Raw genomic sequence first — 16,408 nt, 5'->3', positions numbered from 1 at the left:
TAAAATTCAGTGCAGGCAGGACCTAGAACTTTCTGGATTATATTTTCAGTCATACACTTATAATGCAAGTCTCTATAATTCCTCTCTGGTAAGGTCTCCAGTCAATCCAGATCACACCTGACAGATTGATCCAGTTCCAGTGTTGCACATACTTATTTATTTATAAGCACTTTATATTTCTGCCTTTTCCTAAAAGTAGGCCCGAGGCGAACTAAATAAAGTAACCAGGCACTGAGTACATAACTAATGGATACATACATTGCAAGTAAATAGATAAGATGTGGGGTACACTAAGTGGGATTAAGGAAATAGGCACATTTGGTATAAATCGCTCATGTGTAGTTAAGAAGTATATTAAACATCAATTGGATAGATGTAGCCTGGGAGTGAGCGAACCTTGTGAGACTTCCAGCTGGTAGGTACTAGAGGATGATGATTCTCTGCTGTGGAATGTAAGGGAAGGCCTGGCTAAACAGCCAAGCATTGAATTTTTCTTGAAGATTAGGTAACAAGTTTCCAGGCGAAATGTTAGAGATATCTTGTTTTCATATTTTAAGGGTAGAACAACTGATTGTCTTGTGTATGTTAGTCTAGCTGAAGGGATGGTTGGGAAGATTGAAGTTCCCTTGTAGGAGTGTAGGAGAGCAGAAGTTAGGAAAGATCTTCAGGAGCCAGTTGATTCACATGTTTAAAGACAAAGCAAAGTGTGCTAAATTTTATTCTGCTCTCAATTTGGGGGGGGGGGGGGGCAGTATAGATGACACATAATTGGCATAACATGGTCAATGGATATGGACCCTACCAAACTGTTCGGCTCCAACCGCCTCCCCATGCTAAGCCCCTTACCTCTGATTTGAAGCAGTTCCGACGTGGCCTCCGGCAGCATGCTAGTCCAAGGACCCAGGTTAGAATTTCCTATAAAATTGGACAACCTTTATAGGTCCCCTAGCTGGGACTTCCTGTGGCACTGGCTGATGATGTCACATCCTGCAGGAGTATATAAGGAAGTCTCTTGCAACCAGCTGGTGCCTTGGCAACAGGTCTCCTGAGTAGCCTGCTCCTCAGTATATGATACTTGTGGCTTATGCCTCTGCCTTCCTGGTTTTGATTCAGGTTCTGGACCTGATTTCTGCTGGCTTGTTGCCTGCCTTGACCTTGGACTGTCTTTGGGATTCTGCTTGCCTACTGCCTGCCCTGACCTCAGATCGCATTCTGCTTGCTTGCCACCTGCCATGACCTTGGACCACCTTCTGGATCCTGCTGTTTGCTGCCTGCCCCGAACTGCACTCAGACATGGACTCTCTCTTCTGCTGTGCACTGAGAACTGCCTAAGTCCTGCTGACCATCTGCACAAAGGGCCCAACCCGCGGGAATGATGACCGATACAGGTGAAGTGTTCATTGGTTCCTCCAGGCACTTCCGCCCCTGGTCAGGGTAGCCACAAAAGTTTGCCCATGCAGCACATTCTGCTACCTTTACACACAGATAGCTTCTGGAGTGGCTGGAGGGCTGATTCCCTAACACAAACATCTAGGTGCCATGCTCTGCAAAGGTTGGAGGCATTTGAAGTTGTATTGTGCAATGCAATGGAGAGTTACAGTAGTTGATGCAGTTGGTGATTAACGAGTGTATGACAGTAACAAGGTTGCATTTCTCAAAGCAGTTGCACAGTTGAGGAAGTTGGCGTAGGTGCATTATTGAAGACTTTACCACCACTGAGGTGTAGGTTTCCATTGTAAGATGCTGGCCAAATTGTAACCTCAGACTATGTATAGAGTCTTTAGGTTGTAAAGGGATTCCTGACAAGGAGGGTAAAGTTAAGGAATAATGCCCTTGTCGATTTAACTAAAGGAGTTCAGACTTACAGGGGTTTAGATTGAGTTTAAGCCATCTGGCCATGAGACAGTCATTGAGATTAGCAATGGCCACGGTTTGGATCACAGATTAAGTGTGTAGCAGGGCTTTGCATTTGTTCTCCATCTAAGAAAAGGTTTTGCATTTTTTTGAGGGTCCTCCCACCTGTTTTGACCAGCCCGATTTTGAGATGAGTTTTAGGGATATTATAAATTGCCCCTAGAGCATGTGCAAATGGTCTTTCTTCTGCTTCTGCTACCAGGTAGATTGAACCAGAGGTGTTTGAGAGGAGTGAGTTTTTGGAAAGAGTTCTGAAAATCTTTGAAGATATATTTGCCCATGCTCTGCTAGAAGGACTGGATATGATCTGGGGGTTTTGCCTGCGCCCAGTAAATAGCAAGGCATAGATTCTGGAAGTGAAGATGATGACCTGGAGAATTGTGAGACCAGTTTTTGCAGTGAGGTCAGTATCACCTTGCTGTAGTAATTGGAAGTTGGCTGTTCTATCCCATGACCAGTAAACAGCAGGTGAGGCTGCTGGTTTTTGGAAAGGACTTAATGGATGATATTTTGAAGACATCTAATTTTTGGAGAAAGGGGATTTTTCCTATCCCACCCCCTTTGTCTTATGTTGGTTATTGAAAAGACTTTTCCCACCCTCCATTGGGAAGGGATTTTAGAAATTGGTTTGGTTAGATAAAGGAATATAGGAGGCACTAAGGACAAGGGAACTACAGTTTTTGTTATGATTTTTATTTTGCTATTTATGATTTTTGTTTTATTCTGGATCATTCTTTTTAAGTTAAACTTAATTTCAGTTGAACACCATCTTTGGACTCTATGCTTTAGTCAAGAGTGCCTTTCCTCCAAGACTACTCTTTTATTGTATTGACCAACCAATTAGAGAGGGAGAACTGGGGTGTAATTACATGACCAAGACCATGTAACCCACTACTGCACCAGGGGCCCAGGAGGTTGACCCCCTCCTGCTGGATGAACCCCAGCATTCCTAGCGGCTGGTATGGACAATGTGTGAGAGGAAGAGAGGTCCAAGATATTGAGGAGCTGCCTTGGGATCTGTTACTACTCTTCCCTTATTCCAGTGCACCCCATGATGGTGGGATTACAGGTGGATGTAGATGTTGAAGAGGATTGGGAAAAGCACCAAGCCCTGAGGCACACCACTAGTGAGATCCCTAGCTGTGGGTGTTTTTGTTCAGTCATAACCAGGCAATTTGGCATCTATGGACAAGTGAAAAAGTGTAGGGCTTGTCTATGAGCTGGTATGCTCTCGGGCCCACCTTCTCCTTCACCTCTGCTTCCTGTTACCTAGGAAACCTGTATGAGGACAGGACTACTGCAGGGCCTGAGTGTGCGCCAGCTCAGAAAAGAGCCCTGTGCTCATTTTCTTTTTCTTCCTGTTTCTCTGATCACAGTGTGGCTTTTATGCAGTCTGCAGTTTGTGAAGCCTCCCAGTCTTGGCACTGCTGTGGGGGGAAAGAGGGCCGGACTGGGTAGGTACTTGAACCCATTTGTCAGCCGACTGGATGGGTGGAAAGAGATAACATTGAGAGGAGTGCTGGAACCTGAGCATGCAGCCCTCCTGCACTGCCAGCCCTACTAAGGATAACAACTGTTTGCGGTGAGGCCAGTGGCATGGCACTCTTTGGCAGTGGTGTCTATGGCCAAGACCACATTAGACATAGGCTAACTCTAGCTCTGGTTTTGTTGGCCCATAAGACACACTGGTTGATTGGTCAGGAATTATTTGAACCATTCGAGAGCAGAGGTCTCAATACCAATGTCTTTCAAGTGTTGTAGAATGAGTAGGTTGTCAACAGTGTCCAATAAAGTGGAACTGTCTAATAGGACCAGTAGGGAGTCACCACCCCTTAGTCAATATAAGGGTGGATATTGTTGGTTAAGGCTAACAGGAAGGATTCTGTTCCATGGCCTTTCCTGAAGCCAGATTAGTAAGGGTAGAGGATGCTGGCCTCCTCTTGGAAGCCTGGCATGAATAGAAAAAGAAGGCTGAAGATTGGGCAATAGTGATTGACTATTCTGGGATTGGTGCCTGGTTTCTTCAATATGGCTTAGCCTTATTTATTGAGATAGATAGGCAGCAATGTTCCCTCAAATTTTTTGAAAGATTGCATGCACAGAAATGTTGTTCTTGTGCAACTTTTTATAAGCTAGGTTAAAATTTGTGCACTATGAGCCAGTATAATGCAAATATCGGGATTTCTTGAGCATGCTATATTGTGCTGTGTTCACGCTCTGTGCATGCTCACATGAGCACAGTTTGGAGGGAACAGTGGTTAATGTAGCATTGATTATAGTAATTAGCCAGAGGTTTAAATCTTCTCTCAGGTTACAGATGAATTTGGGAGGTATGGGGGGTCTAAAGGGCAAGGAGGCTGATTGATGCCTGAAGGATCTTCTCAACCTCTCTGGGGGAGACTGTCCTTAACTCGGGACAGTGGGATGCAGTCTGGAGGAAGATGAATAGATCTGGCTGAGGTTATTGGAAGAATGTCTAGGATACTTTTGTTGCATAGGCCTGTGAGAGGAGTGGTGTCAAAAGAGGACGGATAGCTTGAATTTTTGAATAGAAGAATTTGGCAAAGTCCTCCACTGAGGGGCCCTCTGTGATGGTACTAAGTGCCATGGAGTCAGGTCTGGCGAGTTTCTTCACTAGCTGGAATAGTTTTCCTGAGTGATTCTTTGCTAGTTTGAGTTGTTTGGAGAAAAAACTCTTTTTTTTTTTTTTTTTTAAGCAACAAAGGGAGCCAGGGGAAGGAGAAAGTGAAAAGACAGAAGACACAGAGGGGCAGATTTTCAAAGGGTTATGGGCGTAAGATACGCGTGTAACCCCCGAAAAGCTGCCCCTTCCACCCCCTGCGCGCGCCGAGCAAGCCCCGGGATGCGTGTAAGTCCCGGGGCTTTCCTGGGGGGGGCGTGGCAGGGGCGTGTTGCAGCCGGCGCGTCATCAGGGGCATTCTGGGGGCGGGGCTCGGCCATGGTTCCAGCCCAGGGGCGTGCCGGGGGCGTGGCTGGGGCCTCCAAACCAGCCCCTGGACCAGAACATGGGGCGCCGGCAGCCGGCCCGGCACGCGCAAGTTACGCCTGCCTCAGGCAGGCATAACGTAATTTTTTAAATAAAGATAGGGGGGAATTAGTTAGGGCTGGGGGGGCGGGTTAGTTAGGGGAAGGAAAGGGAAGGTGGGGGGCGCCGGAAAGAAAGTTCCCTCCAAGGCCGCTCCGATTTCAGAGCGGCCTCGGAGGGAATGGAGGCAGGCTGTGCGGCTTGGCGCGCGCAGGCTGCCGATTTTGCGCAGCCTTGCGCGTGCCGACCCCGGATTTTAAAAGATACGCGCGGCTACGCGTGTATCTTTTAAAATCCGGTGTACTTTTTTTGCGCCGGTTGCGCGAACAAAAATACGCACGCGCGTACTTTTTAAAAATCTGCCCCAGAGTGTTGTCAGAAATTGAAGGGTTTTGTAGCCACTGCTATGAGTTGGTCTCATGGCCCGATCATTTCTCCCCCCCCCCCCCCCCAATCCCAAAGATCCCGAAGCCTCCTCAAAATGAAGATTAAAGATTGTAAGGGCTATGGCATTTGGCACTCTCGTCCCTCTTCTCCCGCTAATTTCACGCTTACCCACCCACATCCCCTTTTCAAATCCTTACTGGCAACTGGGAATTGAGATCTTGTGTCCAGCATTGCTGTTAGACTTCCCTGGCTCATATCAGTGCTCGCTGCTACAATTTAACCACTCCCCCAGAATATGCCTCCATCACTGCCTCTTTTGTCGGCTAAATTTCATGCAGGTAATGAGTTCCTGGGACAAAATGTAGCTGGATAGAGGGGAGAAATAGTCAGATATCAGGTTTTCCACTGCAGAACAAGAAGCAGGTGCATAGTACATGGATATTTGTATGCAATGCTTAGACAGTCAATGGGTTGCAGGTTCATAATTAGCTGGGCATAGACACAGTACTCCTGTACTCGGCCTTTAGTAACCTGTAGTACCTCTGTTTATGGTACCTGGACCCCACCTTAGTCAAAAAGCACCCACTTGACATATAAGAACAACTTTTACTTCAAAGGGCATTTAAGAAATATAACAAAACAAAATAAGAGCCGCTGAATAACGAAATAGGAAAATTGTATTTTTGAACAAAGAAAAACAAAACGCAAAAATAAGTAAGAACAACCACTAACAGGGAATTTGGGGGTCACCCCTGAACAAACCAAGACATAAAAGAGAAAACCTGCAGTCTAACTTTCAGAGGCCCTACTACTTGAAGTATGCAATTCAGGTAATAAGCTGGTGTCGGTTCAAACTGTGCACACTTTTGCTGGTGGGCTTCTCCTTCCTTAAATCACACCAGCTTTCTGTTTGAAAGGGGGCTTGTTAACTCACCACCTCCTGTTCACTTTGGCTGGTGTATGGCCAGAGCTGCAGTAGCTTGTTTTCTAGTCCTCCTCCCTCTGCAGGGTAAATCATCCTTGAATGCACATTATTGAGCTCAAACAAATTCCAGAAAAAAAGCCTCCCCCCCCCCCTCAGTAAGTTGTTAGGACTGTGAGGGGCTGCTCTGTCCGCTGCTCTTTTCTTTCTGTGCGGCCGATGTAATAAGCTGCGTAAAACCCACCACGGGTATTTGCGCATGGTTTTCCACGCTAATCTTAACGCGCGTATGTAATAGCGCATCTGGCACAGGAAAAGCACGCGTACAAACCTGCGGCAGGTTTTGCCCTGAGTGCATGCAAATGGCATGTAAAGGAGGCAATTACCTATTCACGGGCCATGCTAGCAGGGAGATCGGTTAGTGCGGGTTTTTTAGCGTCTGGGTCAGGGCAGGAGTTAAGGAAAAGCGCCTGTCTGGAGGCCCTTTTAATCCATTGCTGGCATTAGTTCTCGTTAGCTTTGTTGAGCTACTCTAAGCTCCCTTTATTTCCTGAATAATTTTCTGATGCCCGTGCAGCCTTTTCCTTGCTGGACGCCCAGGGCTTGCTGATCACGATGGCACCTACCGCTTTGGCGGCTTTCGGCCCAGGTCCCGTCCTGGCGATGCTGCGGCTCTAGGCATTGTCGGCCCTTTTGTCTGTATCCCTCAGAGATCGCCAGACCGTCCATCCCCCGCCCCTGCTCTCTCCCGGTGGGGGCTGATCCATGCCGAGCGGCCCTGGGAACCTGGCGAGAAAAAGGCTGCACAGGCCCGCAACCACACTAATGCCAGCAATGAAGTGAAAGGGGCCAATGGGAGCTGAAAAAATTATTTTTGAATAAAAGGGCTGGTAGGAGTCAAAACAATTTAGTTTTGAATAGTAGTAAGTTGAAATCAATAGAAATGAGTCTGCGACATTTTTCCATGAGCACCAATTTTAGTGCCTGTTTTCTCGTGGCTTTTCACGTCAGGGTTTTTATGCGGGTATTGGCGCGTATATTATGCATTCCATGCAGTTTTTGTTTGCATGTTTCTCATTTGCATGCCGCCCCCCCCCTTATTAAATCCTGCAGAGCTGCCTGCTTTTGCTGTGCACGCCAAAAAGAATAGCGAAGAAAAATAGTGCTGATTTCAGCGAGGGTCTTATTACAGCAGCCCCTGTGTGTTTACCCAATAAAGGCTACTGATGGCAGGAGCAGGTAAACAACCGCGAAGCAAGGAAAATCAAATACAAATGGCACTGACACTGCAGCTCTCCTCTGAGGCGGGTATTGTCTCTGTGGCAACCTGGCCAGCAGACTCTGTCAGAGGTTGTAAGCTAATAATAAACCAGCTCTGCTTCCCTCTGCAGCTGCTCTCTCTACTAGCGCCCAAAAACACTCTATATAATGAATGCAAATTGAGACGGGAGCAGATTCTGATTGGAACATCTCACAATCTTAATGGTCCATCTTGAGGGCAGAAAGGAAAGATGACTTTCAGACTATCATCTTCAGGAAAATCTGCTCTCACTGAATTGTGTTGCATCGGACGTGGACCCTTGGGCTGAGGTGGGGTTGACGCAACCCGTAGGGAGGGACTGTCACTGGCCAACAGGCACAAGTTTCCCTTAATTGACTTTAGCTTTGTCCTTGAAGCCAGTGCACAAAGCATCATTTTAGCATAAGCTTAATGTTTGTTTTTGAAGGCTTCTCACACAGCGTTAAAATATAAGTCTCAGGACAGCCGGTGCCATTTTGAATGATGGCCCAGGAGGGTAGGAGCACTCTTGCCCTTGGGAAGACCCTGACTCTTCAAAATTGGGAGGGGGTTTCTCAGTATGGGGGCATGGTTGGGTTAGTGAGGGGTAGGAGAGCATTTTTGGCCGGGCACAGGATTTTAGGAAAAGGAGCAGGGCTTAATTTTTTTTCGTTCATTGGTGGAGCTGTGCTAGGGAAGGTTAAAGAGCCAGAGGGCATTTACTTTGGTGAGAGGGGAGGGTGGCTTTTGATGGGGGGGATTCTTACTCGGGGCTTACTGTCCTTTTACAAATTACCGCATAGGTGGCCAACAGGGCCGGTGCTAGCTTTGTTGCTGCCCTGTGTGAACAATTATTGTGCTGCTCCCCCCCTCCTCCCCTGCAACGATTCATTCAGTCTCTGTCCCAGGCCAGAAATATAAAGCCCAGCTCCCTCCAGAAATCTAGATTTTTAAAAACTGACACCCATCCACTCCTCCACAGAACCCCTGGTCAAGGGAAGGGTATTACATACCCTAGGGGAACCTTACGGCCTTGCGCACACCATCTCCCACACTCCCACACCCTCTATAGCCACACAAAATGTAATTATGCATATGTAACAAATTTTACATGAAAAAGAACATTCACAAGTGCAGTCTTCTGAGGTAAAATATTACTTACAACATCTATATTATATTTACATGAGCTGCTCTGGTGCCAACCTGAAAACTCAGCAAAAAAGACACTTGGAACTCCCATGGAATTTATAATGGCACCTCAGAAAGCCATGAATAAACGTAATTACCATTACAATATAGTAAACTTCCCATACCAAAACAATCCTAACTACAATAACTCAAATAGTAACAACCTACACTGCAAATATTACACCATGCCCTAGAACTATACTTCCTATTGGGAAAATAGAACAGGCCAGGCTGCTTTAGATCCCTGTAAAGAAACTACATGCCAGCAAAATAGCTCACCTCGGTCACATATGCAGAATACAGACAGACCCTGACCAAATACAGAATAAAGAGTCCAGAAACAGAAATGTGCTGAGAAGAAATGAACTGGAACCCAGAACAAGCCAGCCTCTACATGCAGAGCAACAATGGAAAACAAACATAACCATTCTTCATAAAACATTAAATAATATAATCGAGAAATATAAAACATAATAATAGTAAAATCGTATTCATAAAAAGAATAAATATTTCAAACCAGTTAATGAATAGAATATCCAAAATTTTCCAAACTCCAATACAATATTTCAAAAATTCCAATAATTTAAAAAAGGTTCTAATATTTCCCCTCAAAAATAAAATATTTCAAAACAGCAAAAACATCAAATTCAACCAATAATTAAAACTAATAAGGATTAAAAAAATGTGCTCTCCATACCTGGGATCTTTTGATTTCCAGTTACCCTGAGATTTTCGTGGATTTGGGGAGATAGGGTCACATAAACTTTATCTTCTCTCTCTCTCTCACACACACACAACACATTGATTCTCTCAAACACTCCCTGTCTGATATACATGCCTTTGCTCTCACACATACTCCCTCTCTCCTTCAGACACATGATGTGTGTGTGCACATGCCTGTGAGAGTCTATGTAATACATAGGCTCTCAAAAGCGCGCACACACACACACACATATATATATATATATATATATATATATATATATACATATACATGCTCTCACATAGACACACACACATGCATACAGGCATTCATAGACACACATACAAGCACATAGGCTCTCACGTGACCACACAAGTTCTCACACAGCCAAACACATGCATACAGGCTGTCACACAGCCACACACACACACAAGCTTTTATACAGACACATACATGATACAGGCTGTCATATACACACACAAGCTTTCACACACAAGCATACAGACTGACAAAGCCATACACACACACAAGCTTTCACACAGACAGGCTCGCACACAGACATACACACATGCGTAAACTCTCATAGACTCAGACACATACACGGTCTCCTGTTCTCTTCGGGCCTGGTGGGATGAGCTCCACCATGGCCCCCGGGTTCCTCTTCTCTTCAGGCTTAGTGGGATGAGCTCCACCACGGCCCCACGGGCTTCTCTTCTCTTTGGGTCATGGAGGAACGAACTCCACCATGGCTCTGCGGGCTGATCTTCTCTTCAAGCCATGGTGGACATGGGATGAGCTCCATCATGGTGCGGTAGGCTCCTCTTTTCATTGGCCCCTGGGGAGGGGAGGGGGGAGTTGACACTGAAGCAGGAAGGAACACTGCAGCGGCGTGGAAGTTCAACCTGCTGGTGGGTTGAACTTTGCCACGGGCGGCAAGCCTGTCTTCCTCTTCAGCCATCAACAGGTTGAACATTGCCAGCGGCTTCTCTTCCTCTTCAGCCACCAGCAGGTTTGGCTCTGCTGGTGGCCCTGCACCTCTTATATTGCTGTCACTGCTCCCCCGCCAGGTGTGCCTCCCCATGCAAATGCACGGTATGCACACCCGGTCACTCCGGGCCTGGCCCCCAAGTGCATTGGCAGGTGCATTAACCTGCCAATGATCATGGGGAATAAATTAACAATCCCTTTGAGCTGTATTTAGATTTTCAAGGAGTAACGTGGATCTTACAGTGATCCATGTTACTCCTTTTTAATATTAATGAGCTGCTTTGCATTATTTTGCATGCAACACAGCTCATTAATTATTTACTCATGTTGGGCCTACTTTGTTTCTTGATATTTGTAACATTTGCACAAGCACTGCCAATACCACATAATAAACTGCTTTAAGCTTTGTAAACAGGCCCCGAAATATGCAATTTAGAGGTGTGAGATTTTGGGAAGCAATTTAAATGTGGAACCATACTAAATTTTGTAATGAGAGTATTGTTCTGTTGTTCATCTTCTCTCCATGTGGTTTTGAAGCAGGCCCTGAGGAATTTGCATAATGTTGTTTAGCATGTGTCTGTTTTCTCTTTGTAGGAAGCTGATGAACATTGCATTTAATGAGATGAATCCTTTCCCCATGAAACAGCTGCAGAACCGGCGAGCAGCTCACATGGAGAAGCTGAAGGCAGAACTGAGTGAGTTGGAAAGGATTAAAGAGGAGTACGAGAAGGTGAAGGAGAAGGAGGACCTCGGAACTGAGCACTTGGATGAAGGCGTGAGTGAAGATGAGGAAGACACATAACCAGAATGGTCTCTCGCTGCATAGCTATTTTGTATAGAAAGAAGGACTGTTTCAAATTCTGCCATTTTATGGCCTTTGAAAAACGAGTTGGTCTCAGTCCAGCTCCTGGCGGGGTAGTGTCAATGTCACGAAAAGCCATGGTCACCGTTTGGCACCATTATTGGCAGTGTGAGCAGAGAGCCCAGGCGTTGAATGGAGATGGACATTGTCTCGCTTGAAGAGGTAGCCACTCTGGACTAGGGATGAGGCAGCCTGGAGGAGGCACGTACAGCAGTTGCCTGTGCTCCACATGCTCTTTCTAGAGAGGGAGGATTTCACCTGCCATGATCACGAACGCATTAAACCATAGCGCACGATAATGCTTTCTCGCCAGTCCTTTTCGAGGAGTCTGCAAGCCTCTCTGGCTGAGGCCTTTAAGGGAGTAATTTTTAAAGCCGTTTATGCGCATAAAACCTGGTTTTAAATGTGTGTAAATGGCTCTACTAAAATATCCCAAGCCTGAGTGCATGTAAAATTACACATGTAACACGGATATGTGCATACTTTTATCCCCAACCCCTTATTCGGCCAATGAACTGATTATTTTCAAAGTGTACTTAGGCATATACGTTTTTGACAATACTTGGTAAAGCCTGCGTATACAGTGTACTTGGAGACGTTCCCGCTACGTGTGCTTTCTAGTGCAGGCAAAAGGAAAGCAAAAGCCTCTACATGCTGTATGCCAAAATGTGAGCACTTTCTCTACTGAATTCTGTGTAGAAAGAAAAAGAGGCTGTCCCTTAACGAGTGGTTCTCAACCTGGATCTGGAGGCACACATAATTGGTCTGGTTTTCAGGACAGCCACGATGAGCATGCATGAGATGATCTGCATATATTGGATCTCCAGTGTACCCAAGTCTATCTCGTGCATATATAGGACAGCTATGCTGAAAATCAAAACGGAGGGTTAAGTGTACCTCCAGGAGTGCCTTGAGAACCCTTGCCCTAGACTATATTATATTAGGGGTATTTATACTTTGCTTCTTTTTTTATTCTGTTAATCACTAGCATTTCACAATATTAGTAACATAGTAGATGATGGCAGATCAAGACCAAAATTGTCCATTTAATCCGTCCAGCCTACGTTTCTGCTGAAGCAGGCAGGAGCCCCTTGCACAGGCAGTCTGACAACATTTTAAAGTCTCAGTGTAGCCCCTGTGCAAGGAAACCCTGAAATTGTCCCCAAAAACTCACCTCTCAAGATTAGATCATATTTGCACAATTTTCACCAGGATAGCATACCACTCTGAGAGTCCAGGTTCCCCTGTTGCAGGGAAGCATAACTTCAAGGCCCTTTTAAGTTTTCACCCCAGTCTCTATTCTCACACCCTGTAAACAGCACGGATGATCTCCCACCATAGGCAGCAGCAATGAACAAGTTGGAGACTGTGTGTTCCAACTCAGTTTTACTTATTTCCTTACAAATTCAAAAGCAAAAATAGTTCAATTGATTATCACAAGCTGAGTTGCAATAAATTTGTGACCTTTTTTTCTCCAACAACCAGTTCTCCAATTACTTCAGCCTTCCTTAGACAAATTGATCCCTTGCTTCTCTTTAATGCTCCCAGTAACTCTTCTCCCAGTTACTCTTTGCCCAATTATTCTTCTCCCAATTACTCTTTTACCAGTTACTCTTCAAATCCTCCCATGGGAATGAGAAGGAAACAGTTTACCCAAAATTTCTTCCAGAAATCACAACAAAGTCCCAGTTCTCATACTTTTTCCCAAAGCCCTCCCTGCTGCTCTCTACTCTTCACCTTGTGGCACCTGATGGGCACCGTATCACCTCACTCTCCTCTGGTACTTACACAGAATTCTCACACCATACCTCAGCTTCTCCTTAGAAATGGATGTGATTCTATTCTCCCTTGATGACACCTCTTCTTCCTCTGTCCTTTCGAAGGGGGAAATGTACCTCTCCTCAGATCTGGGCCCTAGGGTACCTAGTAACACAAAAGACAAAATATTTTGCAAAAGAATTCACCAAGAGGGCAGGAAGGGTGGAAAAAACACCTCGCCCACCACTGGCAACTGAAACAGTTATCAAAACATGGACAGAAACTACAGGGATAAAGCTCGATGTTTCCTTTCTAGTCCCAAGTTTCCTTGCAAAGAGACCTAACCCAGAAAGTAATAAAATTGGAACAGCATAAGACATGCCTCCCTCTAAGTGAGAATTCACCAGAACTATCCACACCCTAAGATGGTGGCAGGGGTTTATAAAGGCTCTGAGCACACAATATCTGCTTCTATCACATGGGGGAGCATAACTCAAACCTCTGCTTGACTACCCTCTCTGTATCTTGCCAGAATTTTGGATTAGTCCTTCTGGTAAGGAAACCAAAGGTTTTCAGGAATGCATCTGTGTGCAGGCAAAGCTCAGAGACTCTATTTTGGTGACATTCACCTTCCAGTTCAGCCGGGGGCATGCCCTTCCAAATTCAATTGTCTTGACTACATATGCATCCAACCTAAGCAATGGAGGTCATCTAAAAGGAGTCCACCCTCAGGGTCCTCGATTCCACCTGGAAAAAATACTACATATACATTTTCTGGAATGAAGGACAATTTGTTGCGCTCTACAGGTTTCCAGAAATCAGGTGGCCTAACAAATTGCCCTAATCCAGGCAGACAATCTGGCAGCCACATTCTATGGAAACAAGCAGGGAGAAACCCAGTCATTTCACCTGTTTTGGGAAACCGCTAGATTGTGGAGCTGGGCTGTCTCACATGAGACAACCCTAAGGATCACTTATCTCGCAGGGGCAGAAAACGTTCTGGCGGAAAGGCTGAGTTGCCTCAGGAATGGTCCCTGAATCAGAGTTTGGCGAACAGCTTCTTTACCCAGTGGGCAACTCCCAAGATAGGATCTGTTTGCAGTAGCTCAGAACAGAAAGTTACCAGCTTTCAGCTCCAGAACGAAACCAGACTAGTGCCGGATGCCTTCTCTCAGCACTGGGGAAAGGGAGTTCTATTTGTATATCTTTTGATATCTCTAGTGACAAAGAATAGAAGAGACTGGGGAGCTATGATTCTAATAGTTTCCATTGTCTGAGGTAGCTTTCCCATCCTTCAGGATTTATTCATCAAGAAACTACTCAATTTACATACCAACTCTGATCTCGCAGAACAGGGGATTTTACTTCATCCCAGTCTCCAATCCCTCGCCCTCAAGGCCTGGGTGCTGCTGTGATTGCTCTATTCCGGTGTCTTAAGAACTTGGTTTCTAGGAAGAAATCTACTAGAACATCATATAATTGCTAACAGAGGAAGTTTGCTATGTGGAGTAAGACTTAAGCTCTGGATTCTTTTTCCTGTCCCACACAAAAATTGCTTGAATATCTTCTACATATCACAGAGGCTGGAGTTGTAACTAGTTTTTTTTAGGTACATACCACGCTTATGTAGAAGAAAGACCAATTTCCGGATAACCCTGATAGGGTAATTTTCAAAGGCGAATACATGCATAAAATTCCATTTTATGCATGTAAGTGGCTCTTTGAAATTATCCCTGGTAGATATGGGTGGAACATGACTTCATGCATATTTTTACAGGCATTCTAAAGAGGCAGACCAGGGGATGGAGCTGGGGGCTGGATTGAACTTTACACACATACTTTCAATTTTGAGCCAGTGTAGCTTCCATGCCTATGTCCCCTTGTGTACTCAGCACAACCTGCACATTTTCAAAGCAGACTTAGGTGCATAAGTTCACTTTGAAAATTCAGGCTAAAGTCTGCAAGTCATTTTCACCCGCAGCCTTTAGCCCTACTCAATCTATTGAAAATTAACTTGCTTCCTTGGAAACCTCCCATCATGGCTCCTGTGTAATAGGACCTCGGTGTTACTTTTTTTTTTTTTTTTATTTACAATTTATTAAAGACAAAATACAACACAACTGGTGTGATCTGTCTTCATGCACAAAACTACACACAAATATAACCTCTGTACCAAATCAAGAGTACAATAAAAGTTCACATTTTTAAGTCTACAATGTCTTTAGCATATTATAAAATACAAAAATTCCTATCCCCTCCCCCTCCCTGTGCCTCTTGCAAACTGAATCAGGAACATTATATAGAATATTATATGGTCAAAGATTTCTCCAAAGCCAGAGAATAAGAATACAAATGCTCCCCAACTCCAGAAAGAACAGAAAAAGGAGAACAAGCTACCAGCCATCCCCGGTACCTCCCATTGAATCATTTGTTTCAAGGCATTTTACATAAAAAGACCATGTTTTATCAAACGTTTGTAAAGAATGATGTTTTTAAGCAGTAATCTTGGATAAATGGTATTCCAGATTCACCCGAGCAAACAAAGTCGAGAGCAATGGGGCAGAAGAAGATCTCCAGCACCGAGCATTATCGCAGTGAGCTACTCCCAAAATCTTTTGTACCAGTTTCTGTTGATACAAATCCCCCTCAACAATCGGGGCCGGCAGTAGAGCATGAGTGGGAAGCAAGGTAAATGGCAAATCCAGCAGCGTTTGTAACCAAGTAGTCACCTCTTGCCAATGTGATTGAATAAAAGGGCATTCCCACCACAAATGAAAAAATGACCCCCCCTGCTCCCACATCCCTTCCAGCAATTATCAGAAGAACATAAAGAGAAATGGTACAACTGGACTGGGGTGTAGTACCAATGTAAGGAGAACTTTGCAGCAGTAATGAAACTAGCTGCAATGAGACCCCGACCAATAGATTTAAAAATACATTTCTACTCCTCCTCAGATAATATCCTCCCTAAGTCTTGTTCCCAAGCCTTAATATGTCTGGGCTTAGAGGGGAGGTCTTATTTAACAGGGTATTACATTTAGACAGTACCTTTTGTTGCTTATCCGCAGGATTCACGCATACCCAGCATAGCTCTCTGCTTCAACGGCAGGGGGAATGAAGAAAAGTGGATCTATATCCAGACAACAACCAACAAGGACTAAATTACATAGTCTGAGTAAACAAAAGCATGGGTGTAGCTTGCTTATTGCGGCAGTTACTACCCCTAACTAAGCTAGATATTCATTTAGATGCAGTTCCAACACTGTTCTCTACATTAATGGTGGGGGTGGAAGGGAAATAGAACCAAAAGGTTACTAAGAGCCGAGACTAACAGAAGTATGAGGAAATAAAAGTGCAAAGCT

At 45.0% G+C, this 16,408-nt stretch overlaps 1 protein-coding gene across 8 annotated transcripts in view; it reads left to right on the top strand.

The window, feature by feature from the left end:
• The window catches only part of TBC1D2 (TBC1 domain family member 2), a 135,525-nt gene extending 119,363 nt beyond the window's left edge, over positions 1 to 16,162 (top strand). For 4 of the 8 annotated variants that reach the window (XM_029603935.1, XM_029603925.1, XM_029603945.1 and 1 more), the window contains one exon: positions 11,021 to 16,162. In XM_029603935.1, the coding sequence (XP_029459795.1) occupies positions 11,021 to 11,228 (208 nt within the window). In that variant the 3' untranslated portion in view covers positions 11,229 to 16,162. The remainder of the gene's footprint in view (positions 1 to 11,020) is intronic. The other 4 variants (XM_029603916.1, XM_029603889.1, XM_029603905.1 and 1 more) reach the window with 1 other exon arrangement.
• Positions 16,163 to 16,408: the final 246 nt, after the last annotated feature.

Source organism: Rhinatrema bivittatum, chromosome 1 (genome assembly GCF_901001135.1).
Source record: "Rhinatrema bivittatum chromosome 1, aRhiBiv1.1, whole genome shotgun sequence".
Taxonomy (NCBI): domain Eukaryota; kingdom Metazoa; phylum Chordata; class Amphibia; order Gymnophiona; family Rhinatrematidae; genus Rhinatrema; species Rhinatrema bivittatum.
The sequence above is the reverse complement of the archived record's forward strand: the minus strand, read 5'-3'. Positions and strand labels throughout refer to the sequence as shown.